Source organism: Apodemus sylvaticus, chromosome 21 (assembly GCF_947179515.1).
Source record: "Apodemus sylvaticus chromosome 21, mApoSyl1.1, whole genome shotgun sequence".
Taxonomy (NCBI): Eukaryota; Metazoa; Chordata; class Mammalia; order Rodentia; family Muridae; genus Apodemus; species Apodemus sylvaticus.
In genome coordinates, this window is record NC_067492.1 from 7110924 (window position 1) to 7138205 (window position 27282).

The following is a 27282-nucleotide window of genomic DNA, read 5'->3' on the forward strand; positions in this document are numbered from 1 at the left end:
TGTGGTAGGGAGGCAGTCCATGCGGGTCACCCCAAGGGTGTGGTGTGACACGGGCAGTCCCACAGACACACCTGTCCATGATGCTACCCGTGGCAGCCAAGGCCTCTTGGACAGCCTGGGCTCCGGCTTAATTCTCGCCTCCATGGGGAAGGAGGCGGTCGGTGCCACCGCCTTGCTCACCCACCCGCAAACGGCCCCGCACCCTAATCAGAGTTCACGGCCATGGCCCAGCCTTCCAGATAAGAGCATGGCTGGCATTTCCCACGGCAGCCATCCCATCCTCTGGGTATCACACATCGCCAGAGAGGGCTGGTGGCTGATAAGGGCTGTGGTCCCTCTCCGGGGGCGGGGGGGGGGCGCACCACAGTCTACACTGGGGGATGCCTGGGAGAGGTGGCACTGTACAACAATCACTATGGTAACATGCCTCTCTGGTCCAGGGCCCAGGTCAGCCAGTCTGAGGCTGCCTCTTGAGGCAGAGCGGTAAGGGCAGGGCAGCTGATCTCAACCTCAGCTCACCCCAGCAGCTTGTACAAAGCAACCTGTGCAGTTGTGCCCAGCAGCTCTGGTGATAGTCAACAGTCAGTTACATAGATAACCTAGTTCCTGCCCCAACCAACCCTTGCAGCCGAAAGAGAGCTAGCACCTAGCAGATACGCTCCTAGCAAGTGAAACAGCACAGGAGAAGTGTGGTTTGAAGAAGCTGTTCTTTTACCAAGGACCCTGAGACTGACAGCACCCGAAGGAAAGCCCAGGGCTTAGGGAAGGGTCGCCACTGGGGCTAGACAGTGGTGACAGAAAACCCGAGCTGGATGTGGCATGATCTAGTCTCTGGGTTTGTGGCCCACGCTTACTATCACAGAGTTCTGAAGGGTTTCTGGGGGCAGGGGTTGGGGCCACAGCCCCTCTCCTGGGGATTCCAGGAACAAGGTAAATGTCTAGATGGGCGCAGGCAGCCCATGGTGGGCTGTCACGGTGGCTCCCAACCCGACCCAGGCCCTGGCCACCCGTTCCCTTAGCTGGAGAATGGAGAATGTGCCTTTGCCTTGTAAAAACCTTGCAATCCCAACGTGAACCCTGGTCCCATTTCTGCATCAGAGCTCAGCTCCAGACGCGACTTGCAGGATCCCTCCAGGCGCGTCTGGGAAGCTGAGTCTCAGAGTTTGGAGTATGCATGGCAGAGTCTTGACACATTACAACCTTAGTACCCATCTGAGGGATGGTGGGAGGGAGCAGCTGGCTTCTTCCAGGCCTGAAGTCTTTTGGTTTTGGCCTGAGCGTCGTCCCTGTGCTTCCGGTGAACCCATGACAGGGACCAGGCTGTCATTTCAGGTCTAGCACTGGGTCAAAGGCTCATTTATTCAGGTAAATAGCTGTACACATTGTTTCCCAGAACACGTGCTGGGACTTAATTGCATTCCCCAGAAGCATCTTCAAGGAGCCTAATGCATATTTATCTGTTTACAATGTTGGTCACGCATGGCCCTGCCGGCACTCCTCCCCCAGGAGCAGAGAGAAGGCCAGGATCCACTTCCTCAGCAGGAGCCAGGCTGGGCTGGGCTGGATCTGGTCATTGTTGGGGCGCTCTGGGTAGCAGAATTGGTGTTCAAACCAACACGCCAAGTCCTGGCACTACCCCAGTGTCTGTGTTCCTGTCCTGCCGGAGTCTCAGTTTACTGTGTTGTAGAAGGGGTGGATGCATGTCTTCCTAAAGAGCCCATGTCAATCGGCTAAGTGGCTGTATTTACTACAATGTGGAGACTATCTTCCTAGGTGGTGCCCTTGCCCTGGAGCCCCTCAGACTTAACTTGAAGCCTTTGGATTCTAGCTCTACCTTGAAATCTAAGAGGTTTCCATCAGCGTGCACAGCGCGGTGGAGTGCTGGCACTGGCCTTCCCTCTATGGAGGCTGCGGAAGCCCAGAGATCTTAGGCAAATCCCTAAGCTCTCATGCCCGAGGGGGCCACTCCTTTTCAAATGTTTCATCTCTAATGTGTGTGTATATATGTGTGCCCTGTGTATCTAGGAGCCCACAGGGAGCAGCTGAGGGTGTCTGATCCCTTGAGCCTGGAGCTTGTTGACACGAGGGCTGAGAACCAAACTTGGGTCCTCCAGAAAAGTAGTTAAGTGCTCTTAACCACTGAGCCACCCCTCTTCCCCCCCACCTCTCTTTCTCTTTTGGTTTCTCCTTACAGGGTTTCTCTGTGTAGCCTCGGCTGTCCTGGAACTTGCTCTGTAGACTAGGCCGGCCTCGTATTCACTAAGATCTGCCTGCCTCTACCTCCCGAGTGCTGGGATGAAAGGCAGACAGTAGTACCCCCTGGCTAAGTATGGGCTCTCTTGAGCTCTGACCTCAGAGTGCCCTTCCGAGAGGACGCGAGTCACCCCAGTGTTCCCATGTGAGTAGCCACTGGCTTGCAAATCTAAAACAGGGGTCTGTGGTGTGCAAGGACGTCAGCAAGAAGCTTCCTCCGCTCCAATGGCCAGGGCCAACCACCCAAAGCTCCCACCATGCCCTGTGGGGTCTGTGGTAGGTATGTGGGTGCCCACCAGCTCACCACCAGCACCTACTTATCTAATCAGTCCATCGTTCCTGCCAACCCGCCCTGTGGCTCCCACAGGGCAGCTAGGGCGCGGCCCCTATCACAGGAATCACCCTGTTTGCTTTTGATAAAAGTCACAGTAAAGGAAAGAAAAAGACATGAATGGGGAGGGAGGAAAGCTCCAGTCTGGTGGGGTCTAGAAGATTCTGCAGATGTGAATACAGAACAGTGTAGGCAAACCGTATAGCTCAGAGGACGTCAGCTTCCAGTAGAACCAAGGGCCAGGAAGGGCAAATGACTCCCTAGAGTCCCACAGCAGACAACGGAGGGGTCAGAGAGCAGCTGGAATGTGTGTGTGGTTGTAAGAAGGGGCTTGTGTGTGCTATGCCCACCCTTGCTCAGGATCTCTGTCTGCTAAACAAGTTTTAGGGAAGTTGGGGCTGGGGAGGGGGGAGACATTGCAAGCAAGTTTGCGGAGGTCGGGGGACTTTCCAGAGGAGAGTCCGGCCAACTCTCACTGACCCCAGACTCACGACTCCGATGCAGGTGGTGCTGGTTCACTTACAGGAACCCCCCTGTGGTAGGCAGCTGTGGTGCCAGAAGTTACCCCCAGCATTTCCCCCTTACAGATGGGAGTGTGAGCAGCAATAGAGGTAGAAAAGGCTCCTGAAAGCCAGCGCTCACTTCCAGGGAAACACAGGGACTCTCAAGCCTGCGGCCACAGCCAGGGTGGAAGTGCTTCCTGCCAGACATCCTGCAGAGGGAGATGGTGGCACCAAGCAGGTAGAGGCACCGCGGACACAGGCTGGAGCACCAGCTTCGGAAGCAGAGGCACCCAGGGCTGGGATGAGCTCGGAGGGAAATGCGGGGGTGGGTGGGGTGGGGGTGCCGGGGTCTCTGCCCTGCCCCTCAGGAAGTAGGGTCTGACTTTGTGGAGTGCCTATAGCTGCCAGTCGCTCGGAACATGCTGACATGCTGATCAGTAAGCTGGACGACCCGAGGCCACCGGACAGCTGGGTTCAGGTCCTGTAAGGAAGCAGCCCTGCTGCGAGCCACTTACGTCCACTCTTGTGAAGGCGCAAAAGCGCGGTGGCGGGGACACGCAGGTGCAGAGCAGTGTCCACGGCAGCTTAGAGTGGGCGCCGCACCAGATCCTGGGAAGCAGCAAGCTGTATCCCTCTCCTCGATGTGCTCAAGCCCCCCCCCCCTCCCTCTCGCCTCCCTGTTCTCAGTGGCTCAAACCTCAGGAAAGAGGTGCCTAGCTGCGCAGACTGCCAGCCCTGAGGGATATTCTGGGCATCATGTGCCCCAGACCCAGGAGGGTACCGTGCCTGGGAGAGCACCCCTGCTTCTGTTCCCTGCCCTCTTCTCTTCCTAGCCATCCAGCCCCCTCCTCCGCAGGTCCAGCCACCACTCTGGTGGCTCTGCGGAGGAAGAAGCTTCCTCGTGCTTCCCGTCCATCAAAAGGGAGCAGGGGTAGGGTATGTGCGTGTGGTCAGTTTGGCCTAGGGTTGGGTCACGGGGAACCCCAAATCCTGGTGCCAGGTGGAGGAGGGCTGGCCCAGGGTGCCGAGGCCCCGCCCCTTCCAGCTAGCCCACGGCCCCTCCCTGGTCTCTGGGACTCTGCTTGTTGAGTATTGATTTTTTGACATGGAGCAACAGCCAGCCTTTATCGGCTGAACCCTGGCCCTCACTAATGGCAGACCTGGGTCCATCTGGGAAGAGCAGGCTATGGAGGGTGGGGCCTTTCCTTCCAGGGACCTGGGGGGCTCTCTCCACCTGGGGTAACTGAGCTTGTTCTGGGGAAGCTTCTCACAGAAGGTGCATCTCAGCTCGTAAGAGATCAAGGATGCCAGGTGGAGGGCATTGCTTGCTCCTCCTGGGCCCCTGTATGGTTCGGAGCCAGGATTCTAGGTCTGAACCTGGAGACAGGACTTCTTGGAGAGGGACAGTACCTTTGTCCCTTCAGGGCACAGCCAAAGCAGCCAGGTTAGCAGGAGGAACCGTGGCGCCGTGGCAGCAGTCACCCATGCCCCCACTAACCCCTCCAAAGGCACAGACCCTTGAAGATTGGTCCCATGGCTACGTGTGAGCTCCTTCCTACCCACTCCTCGTCCCTGAGGAGGCCGAGGGGCGTGGTCTCCAGGCTGTGCTGGAGCACAGCTAAGGCTTCGCTAGGTTTCCCTAAGAGCTGCAAGCTAGGCTCTGCCATCTTACCCCCAGGAATGTGATCAGCTTAGAGCCCTCACCTCCTGCCCACTTAGGATGGCACGGACACGCTGGTCTTGCCCAGAGCTTGGCTTCACCTGGCTCTGCTCAGTGTACCCACCCGCCTTGTCTTCATTCCACTGCCCTCCATGCCACAGTGCCCTCCTGTGCCACAGTTGCTGCTCTAAGTGGTCAGAGGGTGGGTATGGCGGTCTGGGAAGTGGTTGTTTGGCCAAGGGAGTAGCAGCTGTCTGCCTGGCATCCTGGGGCCAATAGCTGACAAGAGGAAGGTGCTGGGAGCCTGCGTGTCAGGACACAGCCACCACACAGAGCACACTGCTCTCTCAGGGCCTAAGCACACAGGGCCTAAGTCCCCCACAAAGGAGTATAAGACTCTCAGACACTCTTGAGTGTTAAGCCTCTGCCCCAGGGTGAGTCAGCCTCTGTGGGGGACAGGAGACAAAGAGGTTTGGGGACTTGTTAGCTTTTCCTCAGAAGAGTCATCCTCAGTAGCCTCTGCCTTCAAGGCCTCTGTCAACTTAGAGGCTGGAGTCACATGGGAACACGAACTCACTCTGTAGACCAGGCTGGCCTTCAACTCAGAGATCTGCCTGCCTTTACGTCCCAAGTGCTGGGACTAAAGGTGTGCACCACCACCGCCCAGCTCTTGTAGAGAGTTTTAAAGGTCAAAAGTGTTCTCTTAACCCTGCTTGAAAAACAAAACCAACAAAAAGTGTCCTTTGGCTCCACTCCGATGGCTGTCTGCTCTGCTCTGCTGTCCACACTCGTGGCTTTCTGGATAAATTCCCAGAGCTCTGTCAAGTCTCTGCTTAGGCAGCAAAGGACTATAACAGGTCCCCAAGTCACCCCACAGCACCAGATGTGTGTGGAGGACACGGAGGCGCTGTGGCTTGAAGGATGAATCCAAGGCCTGTGGTGATTCCAGAGGACCCGGATAGCCCAGCTGGGGGGCAGGGCCGGGTGGGCAGAGCCCCCACGAGACACAATAAGGTATGATAGCATCTCGCCTCATCTCAGGCCGCACTGGGCCCTTGCGTGCAGGATATGACCAGCCCTCGAGCTGACGGCGGCCCCTTTGTCCCATCTCTGGGGACCGATCTTATCGGCTGCGTCCACCGCCTCCATAATGGAAAAAACGCAGCGAGGAAATCAAAAGTTACGTACAGAGATAGAGAGGTAATAAATAAATAAATAACTAAGGAGCCATTGTGGTGATGGGGAAGGGGTGCCTCTCAAAGAACAGCAATGTCATGGGGCTGACAGGGTGGGTGGGGGTTGCTTCCTGGCTCCCGTCCTGGGTCTCACAGGAGGGTCTCACGAATGCTGCTCACATGAGGGCAGTGCTACCTACAACTAAGCAGAACTGCCTCAGTTTCCCTTGTGGGGCAGGGTAAGACCAAGAGAGGGGAGGGAGCATGTCCTAGTACCCGTGTGTGGCTGGACTCTGGACTTGTGTGGATCCTAGTCACGGGCGTAGGGAAGTGCAAGTTTGTCCGCTTTGACTGTGTTGCCTTACTGCAGTCACCCTGTGCATATCCCACAGAGAAGAGGCAGCTCTCTAAATGAGGCCATCACGGCTACCAGCCAAGACGAGAGCGATGCGGATGGAGGCAGGGCCACCCCTGTCTTATTTCTCCTAGGCACTCTGGTCATGGTGAAAATGGCTGGGGCAGAGGTGACTCCAACCAGGTTGGAGAATGACAGTGAGAAGAATGAGTGAGGCAGCAGTCAGAGCCAGCTCTCACACCTGTGGTGATGTTGCCGGCAAGAGCAATTTACTAGAGATGGCCACAGTTAGTTAGGGTATCTGTGGCCAGTAAGCCAGTGGCAGTGTTAAAGACCGTCAACGCTGGGACTCAGAGCAGCAGCACTGATGACACGGGTGGCATCACTAACCACGGCACCAGTAACAACCACCGTCCCTCACCGCACACAGCCCGAGGCAGCCCTGTGCTCTCCATTCTGAGGAGGGCATGACTCTTAGAGTTGAAATGACATGTCGACCTTATAACCAGGGAGGGGACAGGCGGGAAACTGCTGGAAGACAATGGTTATAGCTCCCCTGGCAAGGCTGAGATGTGCCTGGCTGATGTCTGGGCCGACGCTGGGGCTGCTAGCTGGGCAGGAAGCTGGTGGGAGGGCGGAGAAGGAAGCGACTTGATTAGTGCCGCCACCAAGATAGCCTGCCCTAGCCACAGACAGCAGGTCCGGAAGGGGGTGAGGTCAGTAGGCCACACATGGTGGGCAGCCAGGCCTGGGGCCCCCTCTAGGGCTCCACCTGCACTTGCCACTGGATGTCCTGTTGTCTGTCCACTACCCTCTTGTCTACTGAGAGCTCCTTGGGATGAGACTTTGTGGTAGGTAATGGACACTCCCACCCAGAGCTGTCCATCTTGTCTGCCTCAGTTTCTCCATCTTTATGGGGTACCATGCTGCCTGGAGAGTATATGCTCGTGTCTTTTGAGAAGTCTTCTGGGCTCTGTTTCTACCCACACAACAGCCAATGGGAGCAGCCCCTAGAGCACCTGTCTGGCACGCCTGGCCCCCTACTTCTCTGGATGCCATTACACCAGCTGTGCCTTTGGACCATTCATCAGGAGTCGGAAGTCTGCGAGAATCCCGGTCACTAACTGCATAACTATATCCCCATGTCTCAGCCACGTTCCTGTCCCTTGGTGACTGGCTGCCATTGCAGCTGCTACTCGGATGGGGTCCTCAGCCCCAAGATCTTTGGCAAGCATCGTATCAGATGCTCAGTGTATGAGAAGAAGGGAGGACGGGGAGAGAGCATGGGGAGGAGGGTGGTTTGTGAGAGTCCCCCTCCTCTGCAGTATCTGAGGCTCAAGGCTCAAGAACAGTTGTCATGGCTAGCCTAGGATTCAGGAGGACAGGGCCAGCAGGCAGCCAGGGCTCCCAGCCCCACCTGTCAGACATCCCCCCCCATGGCCCATGCTGACCTTAGGCTATGGCCTCTGATCCTTGTTTCCAGACCAATCACTTGTTGACCACCACAGTCCCCCCTTGATGGGGTCCCCTACCTCTGAGCCTCCTTCCTCCTCACCACGCAGTGAGATCCAGCTGTGTACACTCAGCTCAGGCCTTTCAGGGTGTCTTCTGCGCCAACACACTATCCCTGGGTGGCTGGTGGTGTGTTGGCTCAGGATGTCCCACTACAATACCATCTAGAATCATCTCTGACCTTGGGCACGGAGGGTACCTGTGTTTCCTACACATTCCAGGAGGGCAAGGCTGTCCTGTGTCCTTCCAGCCCGAGGGTGCCTGTGCCCCCACCCCCAACACTCATTGACTATTCAGGAAGACTATCTGATGGTAAAGACACAATTTCCTTAGGTCTTTTCACCCCGTCCTAGCTTCGGATTGTTCACAGCAACCCTGGAGCGTCAGAAAAACACGGGTCTTCAGAGGGGCTCCAAGCTGGTGGGCTGGGCTCTGAGGCTGACCCCAGAGTGACCCCTGTCATCTACCAGTACCCCCTCCCCCGCTGACTAATCTTAGACAAATAGGCCTATCACCCGCTACGCCAGGCCCCATGATAACACAAAATAGCTGGAATGATTTTTCCCACCCACACATGCCAGCCGGTCCTCCATGGGGAGGGGAGCACGGCCAGCTATCGGCCCATCTCCCAGGCTGTCCATCAGGACGAGCCGTCCTGCCTCGGCCGCCAGATAACAGGCCTTGAGGTTCACACAGAAACCCGGGGCCTGCAAGATTAGTCAGCCGGACACAGTCTAGATAAGAAGCTACCGCTCCATGGGGGGGGGGTCCTGTCTCCCACCTCCCTGGGACCCCAGGCAGGATATCTGGCTGGAGCTTCCAACAGGAAATGGCCACCACCTCCTGGGGCCCTAGCAGCAGCCCTTCCACCCTGAGACCCCAGGATGCTCTAACACTGACCTGTCCTCCCAGGCTGGTGATCAAATGCACCCCCTCCACCCCCCACTGCCTTCCAGCATCTTCACTGCACAGCCAAGAATTCTGGGCCTGGGTGTGGCTCAGAGGTGAAGAGCTTTCCTAGCACGTTGGAGAGCTGGGATTCCATCCCTAGCACCACAGTAAGCCAAGGCTGTGAGGGCTGTCTGCAAAATCTATGGCTCATAACCGGAACCCTGACCGTCTCCGCCCTGAGCTCTCTCCCCGAGCTCACCATAGCCCCCAGGCTCCATCATGCCATGACCCCAATGCCTCAGGACCTTTGCACATCCAGCTCCTTGCCTGATACCTCCCTCCATCCTAATGTGCCTTTCAGTCACCAGCCTAGAGATGGGGTCCTTCTCCGGTACTGTCCCTTGCTCTCCCACTTGGCCTTGACCCTCAGGCACCCCCTGTGCTGGCTGACACTGCTCAGGGACACACTGGCCTGATACAGGGCCAGCTGTCTTGGCCCTGCCTCCGGGAGTTGGGATGGGCGGACTGGCACTCACTCGGATCATGGCAGCTCCTGGAAAGAGTTCTGGGCTCCAAGAAACTCCTGGGTGGAAGAAACAGCCCTTCCTGCCCTCGCTGGGCAGCCTGGCTCAGAGGCCTCAGCACACCGCTGGCCTCCCTCAGGCCAGGACTGGGCGGTGAGCCAGGCCCCTTGGTCTCAGCTGTCAGGAGCCACAGGGCTCTCCTTCCCTGCTCTGCCTTGTCTCTGGGGCTGGGAGGTAGCAGATTTACAGGTCCTAACTCTTCCTAAGGACCACGTGTTCCAGTCATGTCTTTTCCAAAAATGTGCACGGGAGGGTGCTGCCCCTTTGCTAGTGAGCACTCTCCCTTTCCACAGCTAATCAGGATTCAGCCAGATCTCCACTTAGCACCCTGCCACTGTATGGGGAGTCGCCCCAATCCCATGGTATGCCTATTTGAGTCTGTCCCTGCCACCCACGCTGAAGGCCTGTCTGTCCATCTAGACCATCCCAGAAGGCCAGGCCAGGGCTGTCCATCTAGCCCACTGCGTTTCCTCCCATGGATTTGGTGCGGTGAGCCTGCAGGGGTTCAGGTGACCCTCCTGATGCCTCTGCTTCATTCCCCAGGGCATTCTAGAACTGAGAACTGGGTCCTGCCTGGGGATAGGTGGCCTTGGATCACCTAGCACGTTCACATGGTGTTAATGTGCTCAGGGTAGCCTTCCCTGAAGTCACTGACGTCCTCTTCCCCTCCCCCTTCATGGTCTGCCTCAAGGTCTGGCTCTGCCCCTGGATCCTGCTCTCAGACAGCACTGACTAGAATAAGCTCTGGGCAGAAGAACCCTGCTGACCCCGTCCCCACTGCTAGCTGTGGCGGCAGTCCTCCTGACAGCTGGTGGGGCGCTCTGGGCCTCTGCACTTCCCTCACTTTACAGAAAAGCACACCTCAGGGTGGTTTGGGGCCACCATAGTGACTCAGCTTGCCCTTCCAGAAGACCCTCAGAGGGGGCTGGAGAGAGACTATCACAGGTGCAGTGCCATTCCTCTGGCCCAGCACACAGCTGGTGTACTGATGGCATGTGTGTAGCCTTTTGGGGGACCTGGGAAGATCATGGTCCCTCTGTGTCCCAAACCCCTCCAGTTCTATGTAGTCCTTTGGAAGGAACTGGGTGGCCTATCAATTCCTTTCCTGAGGGTGGCCCTGGAGGAATCCTTAGAGAGTGGACCCGCACTGTGATACCTGATTGACAGCAGCCTCCAGCCCAGAAGGCCAAGGAAGCCAGGGGGCAGGAGGCCTGGGGGAGGGGTTAGGGTTGGGGGAGGGGGCCGACAGAGCTGGTGTGTTTGCAAGTCTCTTGACTTTAAGGGCTGGTGATAGGAGGAGTATGACACTGGGGGCACCAAGTACCAGGGACAAGTCTCCACATCCCATAGCAAGGTGGCCGTGCAAGGTTACAGATCTACTTCCAGGCCATCTGCATTGTTGGGTTTGAAACAGCCATCACTCTACAAACAAAGCCACTTCAAAGATGGCAACTCAGACTCTCTCCTCCTCTCTTCTTCTTCTCAGTCGGAATTCAGCCAAGACCCAAGGGAAGCCGGGCTTGGGGCTCAACTTGGGGGAGAGCTGTATACAGAGTTCAGCTCCTGGACACAACCTCCAGAGCTCCAGACCCACAGAGTGGTTTGGGGCCCATCAAGCCTAGGGTGTGTTCCTGCTGTGCCTCAGGGCCACATAGGCCCTCTGCCCCAACCCTTCCTATCTCCCCCTCACCTGCTGGGCTCAGGCCCAGATCCACAGGCCCTGGGCTGCTGACTCTCCACCCCCTCTCCTTGGCCCATGGACTGCTCAGGCTCCAGGTCCTCAGGACCTTGCGTGCATCCCTTTCTCGTGGGTGCCCTCTCTGGCATCCCCAAACCCCTCAGTGTGCCTTGGAAGGCCCATCTTGGTCACTCTCAGCCTGCAGAGCACCGAGCGGGGCCGTCTGTTTTGTGCACTTACGGGCTTTAGTCACATGTGCTCTGAAGACACTTTCCTGGCGTCTTCCTTGGGTTTTGTAATCTACGTGGGGCTACAACATTCCCGCTGCCCAGAAGAGGGATGCTGAGAGCACACTGTGGGGTCATGGCAAACCTGCACACCGGGCAGTGTGTGGCTTTCAGAGCTGCAAACAAGACATTGCCCATCACTGCCCATCTGATGCAGCTGGGCAGGGATCAGCTGCTTGCAGGGTTTGTGACCTCGCTTGTACTTCCATGTGAGGAAAACCGGCTGTCTAGTGGGTGACACGCTGGAAGCCAATGACTCTCCCCATCTCTATTCTACAGAACATGAAGCCAAGGTCCTGAGGCCAGACGCCGCAAAGCTGGGCTCCTGCCTCTCACAGCAGCAGCACCGAAGAAGAGTAGCCAGTAGCTGGCAAGACACAGAACTCTTGACAATGGGTGACACCATCACTGTAAATGCCCCAGACTGTAGAGTGTTGCTGTCACCATCACTGAGTCCCAGGCAGAGGCAGGGCAGGACAGGATAGCTCATGACAGCAAGGTGACTCTCACAGCCTTGGGGCTGCACTCTAGTGTGTGTAAAGCTAGGAAGATGACAGTGGGGTCTGCAGCAGTCAGCACCTCCTCCTGGGTGTCACCACAGCGTGGGAACTAGGGGCCAAGCAGGGGTTCCTTGGGGGGTCTCTCCTTTCCCCATTTTGTGTGTGTGTGTGTGTGTGTGTGTGTGAATGGAAATCCTCCCTGATTGCTTTTCCACAGCATTCACTGAGGCAGGGTCTCTCAAGCAGGCAGAGGCCATTCTGCCTAGCTTGCACTGGGAATCCCTGTCTTCCCCTGGAGCTATCGGTGGGCTGCTGTGTCCACCTGGCATTTATGTGACACACCAATCTTCATGCGCATGTGGCAAACACTAACACTAAGCCATGCTGTCAGCCCTTCCTGGCGTAGTTTTCTTCATCTCCTCTAGGTCTGGGCCGCATCAGATGAGCGGTCTCATGTACAGACAGCGGCTATGAAGAAGCAGGAAGACCAGGCTCTGTGACAGCCACTTTCTGGAGCCTCTTTAAGTCCTGTCCCATCTAGAGACGAGTTTGACGAGTGTCCCCAGATACTTAAAAGCCTGGGTGCCCCCCCCCCCGGAGATCCCAGCCCTTGACTCTCAGCTCTGTCATGGGTCCAGTGACCACTCCTCAGAGCTGGCAGATGAGAACAGGCTTGGGCCCAGGCACTTCCCTGAGCCAGACAGAGCCAGAGGGAGACGTGGGGTGAGCCAGCTCAGTGCCGTCTCTCCAGAGAGGAACAATGGAAGATACCTCTCAGGCAGGGTCCCTGGGACACACAGGGTGGGTGCTGGGACTCGTCAGAAAGGAGCTATGGGCCTGAGGTCAGGAAGAGTCCCAGGCAACCCACGAGGTAAAAGTGGCACTTGGTCTGTCACCAGACTGGGCACTGCCTTCAGGCCTTAACCCTACACCCCATCAGAGGCTTGGGCGGCCCTGGAGATAAGCGCCCGGGCCTCTCCAGCGGCTTCCCCACCGGGTGATAAGCACAGCCTGTGCGGGAGCTGATACGCAATGGCTACCACGGCGGTTGGCTAGCAGCCACCTATCAGCCCCATCGCTGCCCACTGCACAGACATTCCTTCCTATCTGTGGGAGCCGATAGTGCGCCGCCTGGCCCCAGAGGATGCAAATAACTCGGGAAGCTGGGGTGCGCCCTGACCTTAAACCACAGCTCCTGGAGCCTGGCCTTCCCGGGGGCAGGGCCGGGCAGGCTGCAAGCTAAGGGGCCTTGCTTCTTCATCTAAGAAAAGTAACGACGCTTATGTGGATGAGGACAGAGGGCGATGTCCCACACTGTTGTAGGTGACTTCATATCTGGGCCTCTGTAGGAAGGTACAGTGCTCAGCCAATGACATCGTATGCCGATCCCTGCCCTACACTGAAGTGGGTATGACATTGTGCTGGCCACAAGAGGGTGACATCAGGGGTATCCATGCCTTCAAAGGGCTCCAGGTACTGAGTCACGGACCCACCCCCTTCCAGCTGGGGAGACTGAGTCAGCATAGGGCTAGTTAGAAGCTGGGCAGTCTGAACACAAGGCTCTGCCCAATTCCCTGGCTTTGGACGCTGACCTGTGAGGGGAAGGGTCTGGCACCCACGTCAGCTGGTGCAGTCATTCCCACCATGGTACTAAGATCTGGAGATGATGGCCTCACCTGAGACAGACGCTGGGTCAGTGCCCAGCTCCCACCTGGCACATCTTCACCATCTACCTCTGCCAGGTCACCTAGAGCTCTGAGGGGTGTGCCAAGCATCTGGTGCCCATGTGGCAGAGGGCAGTGCTGTGGGACATTCTCTGGGTGGACTCCATTTCCAAAGGGTGCAGGTCCCCATTCTGGCTGTGGTCTTCTAGGTCAGTCCTCTCTCTAACCTCAGGCTGATGCTCCATTGTGTGGCCCTTAGCCACACCTGCTACTTGTCCTTGGCACTGGTGGCAGACATCACCAAATGACTCCTGCCTTAGGACCCACCCCTCCGAAACATCCGCATGTTCAGTTAAGAGTTCACTTCTACCCCTTTCCAATTTGGTTCCCAAGTTTCCCAGAGGAGGGACAGAGTCTCTGCCCTGGCAAAGCCTTCTTTGATCCCTCTGACATGCCTTCTAACCAGACAGGAGTCTGCCCGTGCTATACCTGCATGCTCACACACAGCTGACAGGCAATAACTGTGCACATGTGCCGCCTGCCCACATGCTCAGCACCACCACCACCCTTGTTGAGGACCATACACCACTTGCCCTGCACAGTGGCTCTTGTCCCTCAATAAGAGCCTGGAAATCACGATGCCCATGGTTCCCCCATGGTGTCTGTTTATCGGCAGCGAGGGTACCGTGACTGCCACACTCTGGGGCCTATGAGGTCTGAGCTTCAGCTGCCAATGTGACTACCAACCAGCACATGCTGTCTGTGCAAAGGTACAGGCCTGACTGGCTTGTGGGGCAGATGGTAACCAGGAACCTCAGCTGCACTGTGGTCCCCGGGAAGAGCAGCTGTCCTTCTCACATAAGTCTGAGCCTGCCTGGGCACTAGCCAGCTCAGAATCCCAACCATCTGCTGCCAGGGAGCTCAGCTCAGCAGACCTACACATAGCAGGCTCTTGTTTCTGTTATTGTCCCAGGCCCCATAGCCTGCCACCCCAGAGCCTCCACATGCCCAGAGCACAGGCTCTGGCTGTGGGCATTCTGGAGACCACCTCAGACCACATTGCTTGGGCCAGTTACAGACCCAGGCACTGGTGGTCTCCATGGACCCAAGATTCCCAGGCTAGCCTAGTCCCCAGCTAGCCCAGAAGTGCCCTGGGGTCACTGCACTACTGTAAGGCGCTAGCGAGCCTGGTTACCTGGCCCACTCCAGGGACTAGCCTCGGCTGCCTCCTCTTCCTCTGCCTCGTTCTCTTCATCCTGGGGCCTCATCTCCAACTCCTGCCCATCCATAGCCTCAGGATCTTCTGGGGACTCGGGAGGTGCTGGCACTGTAGGCAGGCTCACATCTGTAGAGAGGAAAGCACGGTCACACCCTTGCTGTGCTAGCCTGTGACCAGGAGGGAAACTGAGGCTCGGGGAGCACAGTCACCTGCCCTCTCACCTTCTCTAACACCCCAGGCTTCCTCTTGGTCTTGTAAGGCTCTCAGCCCCGCTGATCACAGCGGTAATAACTGTTCTTTGGCTGCTGTCTGTCACAGCCCAGTGCCCACCCAGTGCACCAAGGCCTGTGGCTTCTGGCTCTCTGGTCTCTGCACCAGCTGGCCCTCCACCAGCCCCGCACCCAATTCCAGCCCAAAGGGCGTGTTTGTCTTCCTGGCGGGCCAGATAACCAGTGCGGCCCCCGATCGATGAGCTCCTGTAAAGCCCCCTGGGTGACGTCATGGGACCAGCAGATTATTAATACTGCGATAAGGGCTGTGATTAACATCAAATAAATCAATCCCATGGTATAAAAGTCCTATTATTTTTGGCTATAAATCAAAGTGGCTGGCATCTGAGCTCCAGCCACCAAGCAGAGCCGCGCTGGACCCGCCTGAACGTCAGATATGCTCTAGCGCCCTTATCGCGCCCATCACAACATTATCACTGCCGCCGGTGCCAGGTGCAGGCCCGGCTGTTTGTCCCAGATCCTTCCCGGCCCCACCCGCCTACCCCCTCAGCAGCCCCAGCTCCCCAATCAGATAAAGGCCAGCTCCCCGGGAAGCCATGGGTCAAAGTCCAGCAGCCGCCAGCCACTTGCCCTTTGGTAGCATGGCCACGGCTGCACTAGTGTGGCTCCTGACGGTGGCACCGATGGTGAAGGAGATAAAGGAGCAGCCTCTGAGCCTGGCACCTGCTCTCCTGTAGGCCACCAGGAGAAACTGAGGCAGCCGTAGCTTCCGCTCCTGGGACTGTATGCCAGGCCTGGCACTTGCTACCTCACTCCTGGGGGGGGGGGGCGTTGTTTCCGGGGAGCTAAGGGTAAGGGGAGTTGGGGCTGTTGCCAACGAAAGGTCAGAGCCTCAGGCTGGGGGCTGGGCTTGGAATGAAAAGGGGAGAGGGAGGGTCCCTGGCCTGCATCCACTCAGTCAGGGACTCTGCTACACTGGTGGGTCACGGTGAGGAGCCCGCGGGGATGGAAGGCTGTGTGGAATCTCTGCTCCCTACTCAAGCTCCTGAAGGCTCTCTGATGTCCCCATCTGACTTCTCTGTCATTCCCTTTGTGTCTTCTCTGGAGTTCTGTCATCACAATCCTCCCTCCACCCCCCCCCTCCGTGTGTGTGTGTGTGTGTGTGTGTGTGTGTGTGTGTGTGATATGGTGGCCAAAGAACCATTTTGGAAATCGTGACTTGGGAGGTCCTTCCCTGGTGGCTCTCGGCCTTGTTTTCTGAGATTCAGAGAATCTGGCCAGGCTTGCTAGTGGCCCCCGGGGACACTGTGCCCACCTCCCAGTGTGCACAGCATACGCCTGCAGCTCACATCTGGATCTTACAGAGATGCTGAGGCTCAAACCCAGGTCCTCAAGTCGGAGCGGCAAGCTCGTTACTGACTGAGCCATTTCCCCAGGCTGCCCCTCTACCCTCTGCATCTGGGGGCCGCAGGTGGAAGAGAGAGGTTTCATGGGTGAGGAGGGAAGGGGCTTCAGGAGCTCAGAGCTGCAGAGGGAGTTGGGCAGGGCTCTAGACTCCCGGCCAGGCAGAGCCCAGAACAGCTGGGTTGGGATGCAGGAGTCCTTTAGATACCGCGGAGCTCACTGTTACCCTCCTGAGCTCCGTGGTCTCCAGAACACAGCAGTGCTGCTCTCCTGAGTGCTCTGCCCCTGGGAGTCCCTCTTCCCAGGCCTTCGGGGGCTCCTGAAATCTCACTGCCCCACATCCAAACCTGGCCTGAATCCTCCGAGAATCTGGGTACTCTGGGGTTTCTTTCTGTGACCTGTCCTCAGATTCAGAAATGGAGACCAGGAAAGCTGCAGCCAACAGGCCCAATAGAGTCTGAGGAGCTCATGGGGCTGAGTCTAAACCCAGACCTAGGTCAGATCCGTTTTGGGATGGGGGCTGTGTGACCCCAGACAAACCTCTCAACCTCTCTGGGCCTGCTAGTGTGCACACTCACCTTCTCTGGATGGACTTGGGGGCTCCTCTACGGCTGAGGCCTCTGGGCCTGGGGCTTCCTGTTCCACCGGGCTGATGTCCATGGCCTTGGCTTCTTCTCCGGCCTCCATGTCTCTGAGGGAACCTGTGGACATGAGTCCCGGGAAATCATGAGGTGCTTCTGAATAAGGCCGCCCTGGTTTCCCAATGGCCACACAGGCTGAGCTTTGGTGCCTGGGTAAAGTGGGTAACAGGGCACGGGCAGGGCCAGTTACCCACAGAGGCGAAGGCCGTGGCACCTTCTGGGTCCCCTGGCCCCAAGCACGTGATCTCCACCCATGTACTCCCAGCCCACAGCAGTGCCTCAGCTTTGGGGTCTGCATGTCCTATCCTTGACCTTCCTGTTGTCTGTCCCTCCCCAGGCAATGCATACCCTTCGTGCCAGGACAAGAGCCCCAGCCTTCCCAACCACACACTACCAACAGAAACCAAATGGTTGTCTCTGGGCTCAGATGGCCACAGGCCTTCCTGCCTCACAGGTCACACACAGACTCATAGGCCCACGGAGCGGACATGTGTGCTGTGTCTTACGGCCCTGCAGGTCCCGTCTGTCAACCCCTTGGGGTTTGGTCCAGGGCTCTCCAAGCTTGAGTCCTTGTGCTTACTACACTGAGCAAAGCCATGCTGGGCACAGCACAGCAGAAGCACGATGTGGCTCTGGATGCCAGAGTCCCTCACAGTGGGGGCTGGAGGCTTTCCTCTCCCTCCCTCCAGGCCAGTGGAGATGGCTGGAATAAGGGTAGATGGTTCCACGGTGACCCCCCGGGGACCCAGAGGATACAGTCTATGAGGTTGTCCCAGGGTGATGGCAACAGGTTCCGAGAACTGAGGCCCTACTTAAATCCACCTAGCCCGGGAGCTCAAGCTCTCCAGCCAAGACTTCCATCTAGCCCCGCCCCGTTCCCCAGTTCGTACTCTTTAGCCATAGCCCCGCCCCCAGTTCATGCTCTTTAGCCATAGCCCCACCCCCAGTTCATGCTCTTTAGCCATAGCCCCGCCCCCAGTTCATGCTCTTTAGCCATAGCCCCGCCCCCAGTTCATGCTCTTTAGCCATAACCCCGCCCCCAGTTCATGCTCTTTAGCCATAGCCCCGCCCCCAGTTCATGCTCTTTAGCCATAGCCCCGCCCCCAGTTCATGCTCTTTAGCCATAGCCCCGCCCCCAGTTCATGCTCTTTAGCCATAGCCCCGCCCCCAGTTCATGCTCTTTAGCCATAGCCCCGCCCCCAGTTCATGCTCTTTAGCCATAGCCCCGCCCCCAGCTCATGCTCTTCAGCCACAGCTTCCAGGGGACCCCTGTCCTGTCATTTTGTGGCCACTAAGGAGGTGATGAGTCTTGGGCACACCCACTGGTGTGGGAGGAGCCTTGAGTCTCAGAGCTGTGAGGCCTCAGGGTGCTAGAGAAAATAAACCAAAAGGCCATGATGTGTCAGAGATGGAGGACACCTGAGGATGAGGTGTCTGCCCCAGGGTAGAGGACAGGGCAGAAGTCACTCAAGAGTCATCTTTGTGTTTTGGTTTTTTGTTTGTTTTTGTTTTTGTTTTTTTCAGACAGGGTCTCATGTATTCTGGGTTGGCCTTGAACTTACAGTGTCAATGGCTCTCAACCTATGGATCTTAATCCCTTCGGGGGTCGAACAACCCTTCCACAGTGGTCTCCTGAGACCATCATAAAACACAGATATTTACAACATAACTTGTCACAGTACCACAGGGGTGAACTGGGACACACCACTTTGATGCTTAGGATTTCCAGTCCCTCACAGCTAGTGAAACCTGCTTCTCCTCAGATCGTGGCTCAGGCTGCCTCTTCTCAGAAGGAATGGAGGTTCTGTGGGAGACCCACCGGTCTGCCTGCACCCAATGTGGAAGGTACCGTGGGAGCCATAGTGTTCGCTGTGCCAATGGCGTGGGGACCCGTGAGGGTGGAAGAGACGCTAGGCCAGCCAGGTTTGCAGAGCAATCTTGAAAATGAGGAGTGTCACTCCGAACACTACTGGGGCCAGTGCCATCTTGCTCACACTCGCCTCAGATGGCCAGACACCATTCTAGGGTACAGGGTCTCGTGTCACTGGACACTGCATGTGGCTCCTGGGGGCGGTAAGACCAAAGAACCGCAGTGGTTACTAAGCAGGAGCAGGGGTAAGACTCGTCACGTGACCTGTGGGAGAAGGTCACTGTGCCGGCAACACTGTAGTGGCCGTGAGTGGAAGCTCACAGGCTGAAGGAACCCCGGCAAACTGGCCCCTGAGGTCTGGAGAGCAGGGACTCTGTCTTCAGCCCGGGGCACCGGGTACCAACACAAGTCCTAGGAAGGGGAATGGAGTAGGTTTCCTGACTGCGGCTCTGTGGGTGCTAGTTCGAGACCCAGCCTCCCCATCTGTTCCTGCTGCATTGCTCTAGGGGGTGGCAGGCAGGACTCAGGCCTTCCACGGACAGGGCTAAGGTTCACAGCCGCAGCCTTGGGGCAGCCTGGACACATGCACTGACCCTTCTGACCGTGTACCAGGGCTGGAAAACAGGCTGTGGTGGAGTCCCTCCCTGAGCAGAGCCACCCTTCAGGATGCCAGAGACGGTTCTGCCTCAGCGCATGTACCTATCCCTCCAGGGGCTGGGAACTCCCCAGAGCCTCAGTTGCCTATTCCGGTAAATGGGTTTAAGCCCATCCTCAGGAATTCTGGGACTGGCACTGAGCTAGCCAATGAAGGCGCACAAGCTGAAGCATCCTTCCTTGGCAGTCACAGAGCCCAACCTGGTGCCCACCCAGGTGGATCTCCCACACGCAGGTGCCTGGAGCAGGGATGTTCCCCCATTTACAAGAACAAAGGCAGCGCTCCTCACAAAGCCTTGAGGAGGAGCGTGGAGAACGGAGCAGGGCTGCAAGCGCCTCATTCTGATGTCGCTAATTCAGTTCCAGAACAATTAAAATGGCTCTGATAATGCAGGAGACAGTCACCACGGGCAAAGAGTGTGGGCCCACAGACACGACGTGGCATCCTGCCTCGGACCACTGTGACTCTCTGAGACCTCAGCTGGCTCCTGTGGGGCCTAAGCTGGCACCCAGACCCGTGAAGGCTGTGGAGAGTAGAAAGGGGGCAAACCTGACCTCAGGGGGAACTGAACCACGGCTGCACACGGCCCCTCCCCAGGATGGCCGATGCTAGGGTTCCCAACCAGGTAGAATGACAGATAAAAACAGAGTCCTTGCTCTGTGACCTTGGGCAAAGGCTCTACCTCTAGGCACTCCTCCTGAGGAGTTGCGAATGGAAACTGTCACAGCTGCAGCCTCCCAGGACGCTGGCCAGCTCCATGAGAGTGCAGCACAGGGTGGGGGGGCCAGTGCTTGGCAAACACCAGCTGTCACCGGTTCCTGCCACCAATGACCCCACAGGGCCAGGAGATGGGGAAAGTGGTTATTAAACACAAACTGTACAAGAAGCCTCAGTGTAGCACTTCACAAATGTCCTTCCTTAACCCCTCCCACTTACATAGCCCAGTGAGGTCATCGTCCAGTCCTGACTCAACAGGGAAACTAAGGCACAGAGGTTTCATACTGGCTTAGACCTTGGCATGTAATGCTCATACAGACTATGTCATGGGAGCCAGACTGGATGCCAGGGGAGTGGGGACAAAGAAACATGAGGGACCTGAGACCAGTCCTATCTAAACTCCATTTCCATAAGCAACCAATCATTCACCCCCATACACCTCAAGAGGGAAGTCTGGGTCACACCCACTCTATGGATGGGTAAACTGAGGCCCATTCAACTAAGGCAGAACAGCTCACCCATGACCCTCAAGGAAGAGGCAGGGGATGCCTCAAGGAGAGAAAGAAACTTGGACCACATCCAAACTTGACCAGACAGGCTGCTCCCTCCTCAGTAGTCTTAACCACAGCTCCCATTACCCACGGTGAGGCAGACGCTGGCCCTGTTGGCTTGGCTACTATTCAGGTTGGAGAGGCCCGAGTACCAGGCTACATTTCTCGGTGGCATCACAGGCCATCCCAGTGGCCACCCACAGCCAGGGCAGCCCTGGGAGCAGCCCCCACGGTGCCCCGAGCCCTCTGGTTATCACAGGGAGCAGACGCCCAAGCGCCCATCCGTCTCCTGCTCATTAATCCAGACGCCGCTTGGGAATGAAAACATAATAGCTATTTGATTGGGGGTGAGATATTTTGCATATTGGCTCGGAGCTGATAGCGGAATTTCATCAACTCCCTTTTTCATGCTTTAAAACTGAATTATGGAGCTGGGCTGGTGTGGCAGGCTGATGCCCGCTGCCTTCCTTCCAGTCCGTGTATGTGAGGGTGAGCGCGGCCCTCCCCGGCCTTGAGGGGCAGCCATGAAGGGTGGCAGTGGTCATTTTGAAATGACCACATGAAGGTCACTGCAGGTCCTGGAGGGAGGACTAAATCCCCCAGTCTATGTCACCCAGGCAGCATGGCGGGGTGGCCTTGGTCCAGGCAGGATTCTGTCATGGGTGAGCCCATGACTACCACGTGGGGATGGTAGCCACTGTCTAGAAGCAGAGCAGCACTCAGCTTTCAAACCCTCGGTCAGCAGGCCAAGGCCCACCGCGGCCTGCCTGGCCCAGGGTCCTTCCTTTAGGGTCACCAGAGAGTCTTTCTTCCTTTCCTATAACGGAACGAGGGTGATCTGCAACAGCTGCCTGCCCGCCCATCCGTGGGTGGCAGACCTCACAGACAGACTCCAGGTCGAACCCCGAGAGCAGGCAGCCTCATCCCTAACTTCAGCTGCTTCGTCTGCTCACGTCCTCAAATCTCCCAAGCCTGGGCGCCTGATTCAGGACCAGGAGCCGGAGACACAGCGCAGCTGAGCTTCTCCCCAAAGCAGAAAAGGTGCCTAGGTATATGGCTGAGAGGGAGAGGTGTGAAGAGAGGAGACTTCCTGGAGGAGGTGGTAAGGACTGACAACAGAGGAGGCTCCTGCGGGGGGGGGGGGGGGGGGGGGGGGGGAGAAGGAGAAAACAGAGGGGTGGGGGCAGTGCACCCGGGCAAGGCAGGACTATTTCCTCATGGAAAATGAGGGCAGCAGCCTCTGGTGGAGGCTGAGTCCCACAGCCACAGGGAACAGTGGCCGGGAGCAGAGCCTGGGGCTACCATGACAACTGCTGTTTCTCGCAGGGCTGGGGAGGGCCATCAGGAGGAAGAGAAGTCTCCTCACTTCACTGGAATGGCTTGGCACTGCCAGGCGGGAGACCCAGGCCTCCAGCAGGACCAGCTGCCAGATAAGGCCCTGACGGCAGAGAGAAAATAGCAACAGATACAGACTTTCCCACTGCTGGGCAGCAGGCGACGAGGGCCATGGTGGGGACAGACAGACGGCAAGATAGCCCTGCCTTCCCTCAGGGGCCGAGTGCAGGGAGGTTAGCATCTCAGAACTCAGCTCATTGGGGACTATGGCCAAACAGTCTAAGGGCCTGCATCTCAGGTCTAAGTTCTAAAGCCTTACCTCTTGGCTAGTGGCACTGTGACCTCTGACAGGAGGTCCTGGTGAGCAGGACCAGATGGCACCCAGGCCCCATCTCCGATTCTGATCTGAGCAATGCTAAGGCAGAAACAGAGGCGCATGCCCAGAGCTGCAGCCCAGCACACAGTGCAACCTCTTCAGTCTGCCTTCCCTTTCAGTTCTAGTCGCTGGTACCCCAGTCAGAAAGTACCGACAGGGACGGGACGTACGATAACGGACCCCAGTGCTGCAAGATCATCTCAGGCACATTACCCACACTGCAGTGGGGCAGGGCTCTCAGGGTAGAGTCTCCTTCACCTCCGGCCATACTCCTTGGACACAGCCCAAGTTGTCTTGCCATCGAGGGAAGGGCCATCTCCCCACCCCCGTCCTATGCCCGGTGTCCATGTAGGGCATCTGTCACCAGTGTCCCAAACCTGTCCCTGAGCGGTTGCTGAATTCCCCACTGCACCCCTTCAGTCTATTTAAGGACTCTCCTCCTTCAGGGTCCCCACCCACACTCAGTGCGGTCATCTGTGTCCTCTGGGACCACCACCTTGTCACAGTTATACACTACCAGTTCAGAGACGCTTGTGGCCCTCAAGGCTTAGCAGGTGTCCAGTGTGCCTGGGAAGGGTGGAGGGCCACTTGAAACTCAGCGTGGTCTCAACCTTGACCTCAACCTCAGTTTAGGATGCCACTGGGGCGGCACTGACGAGACAGCCAAACTGGTGGTAGAGATGAGGACACTATTGGAGGGACAGCATCACACAGACCCCAGGAGGGACACTGCCCATACTAGGCTGGTCACTAAAGAGCTGGCCATATAGCATTGCTTGTCACTTGAGTACATGCCCTGTTCTAGGAAGGAGAAGTGTGTCTGCCCCCTGGGTTCCGATGACAGTCAAGCTAGGGCTGTAGCCAGGGGCCACTGTCTCTGAGTCTGTGACCTGTTCACAGCATGGGTGGCACAGGGGACTGAACAGATGCAGGATGGGATTGTGAAATTTGTTTCTCACCCAATGTGTCACAGTGGGTGTCCCCACAGACCCTGGGACAGGGATCTCACTTCCCTTTCTGAGGATTCTGAGCCCTGTGATTCTTCTGTGTCTTGCCTGATCCTCTCTATCCTGTGTGGTCTTGGGTGGCTGACCTGTTGACTTCTGCGCCTGGCTGTGAGCATGGCGAGGGCCTACCCCAGCTGACATGGACTCGGAGCTCAGGACATCCTAGAAGGTGATACACACCTTCCCCAGTCACTGGGTGATCTTACAGAGGCGTACCAGGCAGGGGGTCTGACAGAGTCAGGGCCCACCTCCTAGTAACCATGGGCCTATACATACCTTAGCATTCAAACTCTAAAAAGAGCCTATTGAGATATTATTCACACACAATAAAATACAGGCTTTTCCTGCTGCGTGATTTTTAAAGGCATGGATCTTTACTAGGAAAAAAAAAAAGGTGTGTGTGGGTGACATGCAAGCCGGATAAAATGCAGAGCTCTGCATGACACTGTCCCGTGAAAAGAAACACACGCTGGCGACCTGAGGCCAAATTGGTTCCAGAAACTTTTAAAGGGGTCACTGAAAATCTGACATCAGGCACCTTGCCTATCCCCAGAGGGCCCAGGACTTCATGCAGCTGTGATCCTAGCCAGGCCCTGGGCAGCCCAGAGCTCTCCCCTCCTGGAAATAGATTCCACTCCTGTTTCCAACTGTCACACAGAAAGCCAACTCCGACTTAATAGGCTGAATGTAGTGGGCTTCCCTGCCCTGAGCTGTTGCTGTTCTGCCTAGCTGTGTGTAGAGTGACCTCTGGAAGCCCCCGAGGACCCAGGCACCCCAATGTGTTTCAAATGACTTCACACTGTAACAGTGGTGAGAGACAGACCCCAGCCCTTGGGCTGAGAAAGCGCTGCGCTGCTAGAGAGCATTCTAACTCCAATGGCACAAGACACTTAGCAGCTTTCCAATCTGGTACTACCCTGCTTTAAGTATGGGGAACTGAGGCAGAGAGTAACAAGCTCTCTGTAACCATCCTGGTTCACAGTAGATGAGACCTAAGGTCTTGCTGTTCCCCTTGGTGGGCCCCATTTCCCTCCCTAGCCCCCCTCCCTCTCCCACCTCTGTTTCTGTCCACCCCTGGTCCCCACGCCTGTCCACCCCTGGTCCCCACGCCTGTCCACCCCTGGTCCCCATGCCTGTTCCTGGAGCCAACCCTGGGCTCTGCTAGCTGCTCCTGGCACAGTTGGAGTCAGGACACCCCTCTGTTTTGTGGGGGTGACCCCTACCCCACCAGGGTACCTGTAGTCTTTAGACGCTACGGCTCCTTCAGCCCAGATCCCTGCAGACACATGCACACTGGGGTCTGTTGGAGCCTGACCAGCACCACCATGCGGGAACGTGGGATCTAGGAACCGAGGTGGGAACAGAGGTGGAAGGCAGCCATCCTAGCCACCGCCCGGCCTGCTATTCAGGGACACACATAATGGAGACCCAGCTGGGCTGCAAGGTCCAGGGAACCACATCTGACCTTACAAAGTTCTGGCAAAGAGTGGATGAAGAGGCTGTGGAGGGACCAGGAAGTTGCAGGCAGGGCCTATCCCTAGCTGGGGACTCACTGCGCAGACAAGAGAGGGGATCAGTCTGGGATGGAGACAGATGTGGGCCTATGTACCTCAGAGGGCTGGCTCAGTCCACAGGGGATCTCAGGGGACTGGGGCTTCTCAGAGGAGGTGGCATTTAAGCTATAACGAGAACACCCAGGAAGGGCAACTCAGGTACTGCATGCAGAAAGACCGAGGGTGGGGAGGGGCACAGAAAGTCTAAAGGCCCAGGAGGGGCTGAGGTTTAATGGGGTACAGGTGAAGATCAGGACCTGTGGAGAGGGGTGGACTGGGCCCTTGCTGAAACCCCGAGGTTTCAACAGCTACCTCTGTGAGCTCCCTTACCATCTTCTCCTTGGCTTGAGCCTGGCTCCTCTCTCAGGACAGATCCAACCAGCTGGTCCTTTACCCTGTCCCCGGGGGCGGGGCCAGGCTGAGAGAAAGGGAGGCTAGGAGGAGGGAAGAGGGCTGGGGGCCTGAGAAAGCCCAGCCTGACTGATAGAGAGAGATTGGTTTCAGCCGGAGCCTAGGCCCTGCCAAGTCCACATCCTATCTGCGGCCTGCGCTTACTCAACATTCATCACAGCTGAACTCGGAAACTTTATCAACGCTGAAGGTTGGCGCCATCTCTAGGCCCAGCCACTCCCGTCCCTCCCCTTGATGGGCCTGATAGCCACTGATAGATTACACAAGATTGTTTCACTCCGGGAAGCCGTGGCCTGCGATTCTGGGGGAGGGGCTGCATGGGGGAGGACCCAGGATATCACAGGGGTTGGAGTTGTGCTCCCAGAGGATGGTCAGTACCCTGGGGGTCCAGCGCTAGGATGGGTCTTGTGCCAGGCAGGGGCGACTGAGGCCACAGCTCAGGGCCTGGAGCTAAGAGGAGGAAGCAGACCGGTGGAGATGGGCACCGAGGCTGGAGCAATCCTTTCTCCAGATGGGCGATAAGAACCGAGTCATGTGAGCAGGTTTCACTCATGGAGCCGTCGCTTCATGGCACAGGTCAGAGGCAGAGGAGGCAGGGCTGCTCAGGAGGGGATGGCTCCTGTGTGACAAGCCCTTCACTCAGTAGGCTGGGCTGTGCCCACCTGGAACAGCACAGCGCTGAGCACTTACCCAAACCCACGGTGGGCGCCCCATCATCTCCCACCCTGTGGGCCCCCCGTCCTCCCACACCGTGGGCGCCATCCTCTGCCTGCCCTGCTGACACACGAGGCCCTGTGCTGTGCGTCTCCCCGTCCTCACCAACACCATCAGGGTCAGCTTTCTATTCCGTCCCCACCCTGCTCAGCTTCTGCCCCCTCAGCTCTGATTCAAGAACATTCAAGAACGTTTTCTCACCGCTGTGGGGCTTCCCAGCCACGGTCCCTTCCCTGTCTCTGTCTCATAGCACTCGGTCCATCCCTCAGGACTCCTCAGACTCCTCCTCTGTCTGTGGTAATGCCAGCTTCTCAGACTGACTTGACCCTGTTCCTTTCCTCCATCCTTTTCCTCCCGAGACAGCAAGGCCGAGCTAGGAACAAGCAGGTAGCTTTTCTGCAGTCTGTGCTCTGGGGGTGGGGTGGGGTGGGGTGGGGTGGGGGAGGCTGGAGTGAGAGGAAGCCCTTTGGCAGAGTCTGAGAGGCCACCTGGAAGGCCTTGCGATGGGATAGTGTACCCTCACACGCGGTTTATATAAACAGGTGACAGAGCCCTGGACGGTGGGGGCCAGGACTGAGGCCGCGAGGTCACTCCTGACTCCTCCTGAGCTCTCCAGTGGACCTCGTTCCAGCACTATCTTGCAATTACACATTAAAACAACAACAACAACAACAACCAACCAACCCACTGGTACCAGTGTCTGTGAGGTCAGAGGCTTGAGGGTGCTGTGGGGTCAGTGACGCCCCCCACTGCTGTGACTACGGAGCCTAATCTGCAATACACTGAGGAGGGGAGAGGCTGGAGACAAGATCAACGCCCCATCTCCACAGTTTTGAAAAGAATATGGAATGGGCAGCTCTAGGATGGCCCCATGAAGTGGGAGGGGAAACCCAGGCCTGGGGCAAGGTTGAGGGTCAAAACCATCCTGGCAGGCTGAGGGACTAGGTTTCTTTCCGTTTTACAGATTGGGAAACTGAGGTGTAACAAATGGAGATCCCCGTCCTCACCAGAGCCCAGGGCCACAGAGGCCTGGTCTGTAACATTTCTAGTGAGTCTCCATGCTCAGGATGGAATGGGGACAATAACTCGGGTAGGGTCTGGAAGGAGGGAGGGAGGGAGCTGCCAGCCTCTGCTGCCTGTCCCGGCTCCCCTTCTCATATCCCCATTCTCATTTGGCACGGGAGCTGACTGTAGTGTTTGTGGAAT

The 27282-nt window shown here is 57.2% G+C and overlaps 1 protein-coding gene across 3 annotated transcripts in view; it reads right to left on the reverse strand.

Annotated features, from left to right (window-relative positions):
• The window catches only part of Zfpm1 (zinc finger protein, FOG family member 1), a 56137-nt gene that overhangs the window by 15483 nt on the left and 13372 nt on the right, over window positions 1-27282 (reverse strand). For all 3 annotated transcript variants that reach the window (XM_052167277.1, XM_052167278.1, XM_052167276.1), the window contains exons 2-3: window positions 16825-16947; window positions 14589-14738 (exon numbers count right to left, since the gene is read on the reverse strand). In XM_052167277.1, the coding sequence (XP_052023237.1) occupies window positions 14589-14738; window positions 16825-16933 (259 nt within the window). In that variant the 5' untranslated portion in view covers window positions 16934-16947. The remainder of the gene's footprint in view (window positions 1-14588; window positions 14739-16824; window positions 16948-27282) is intronic.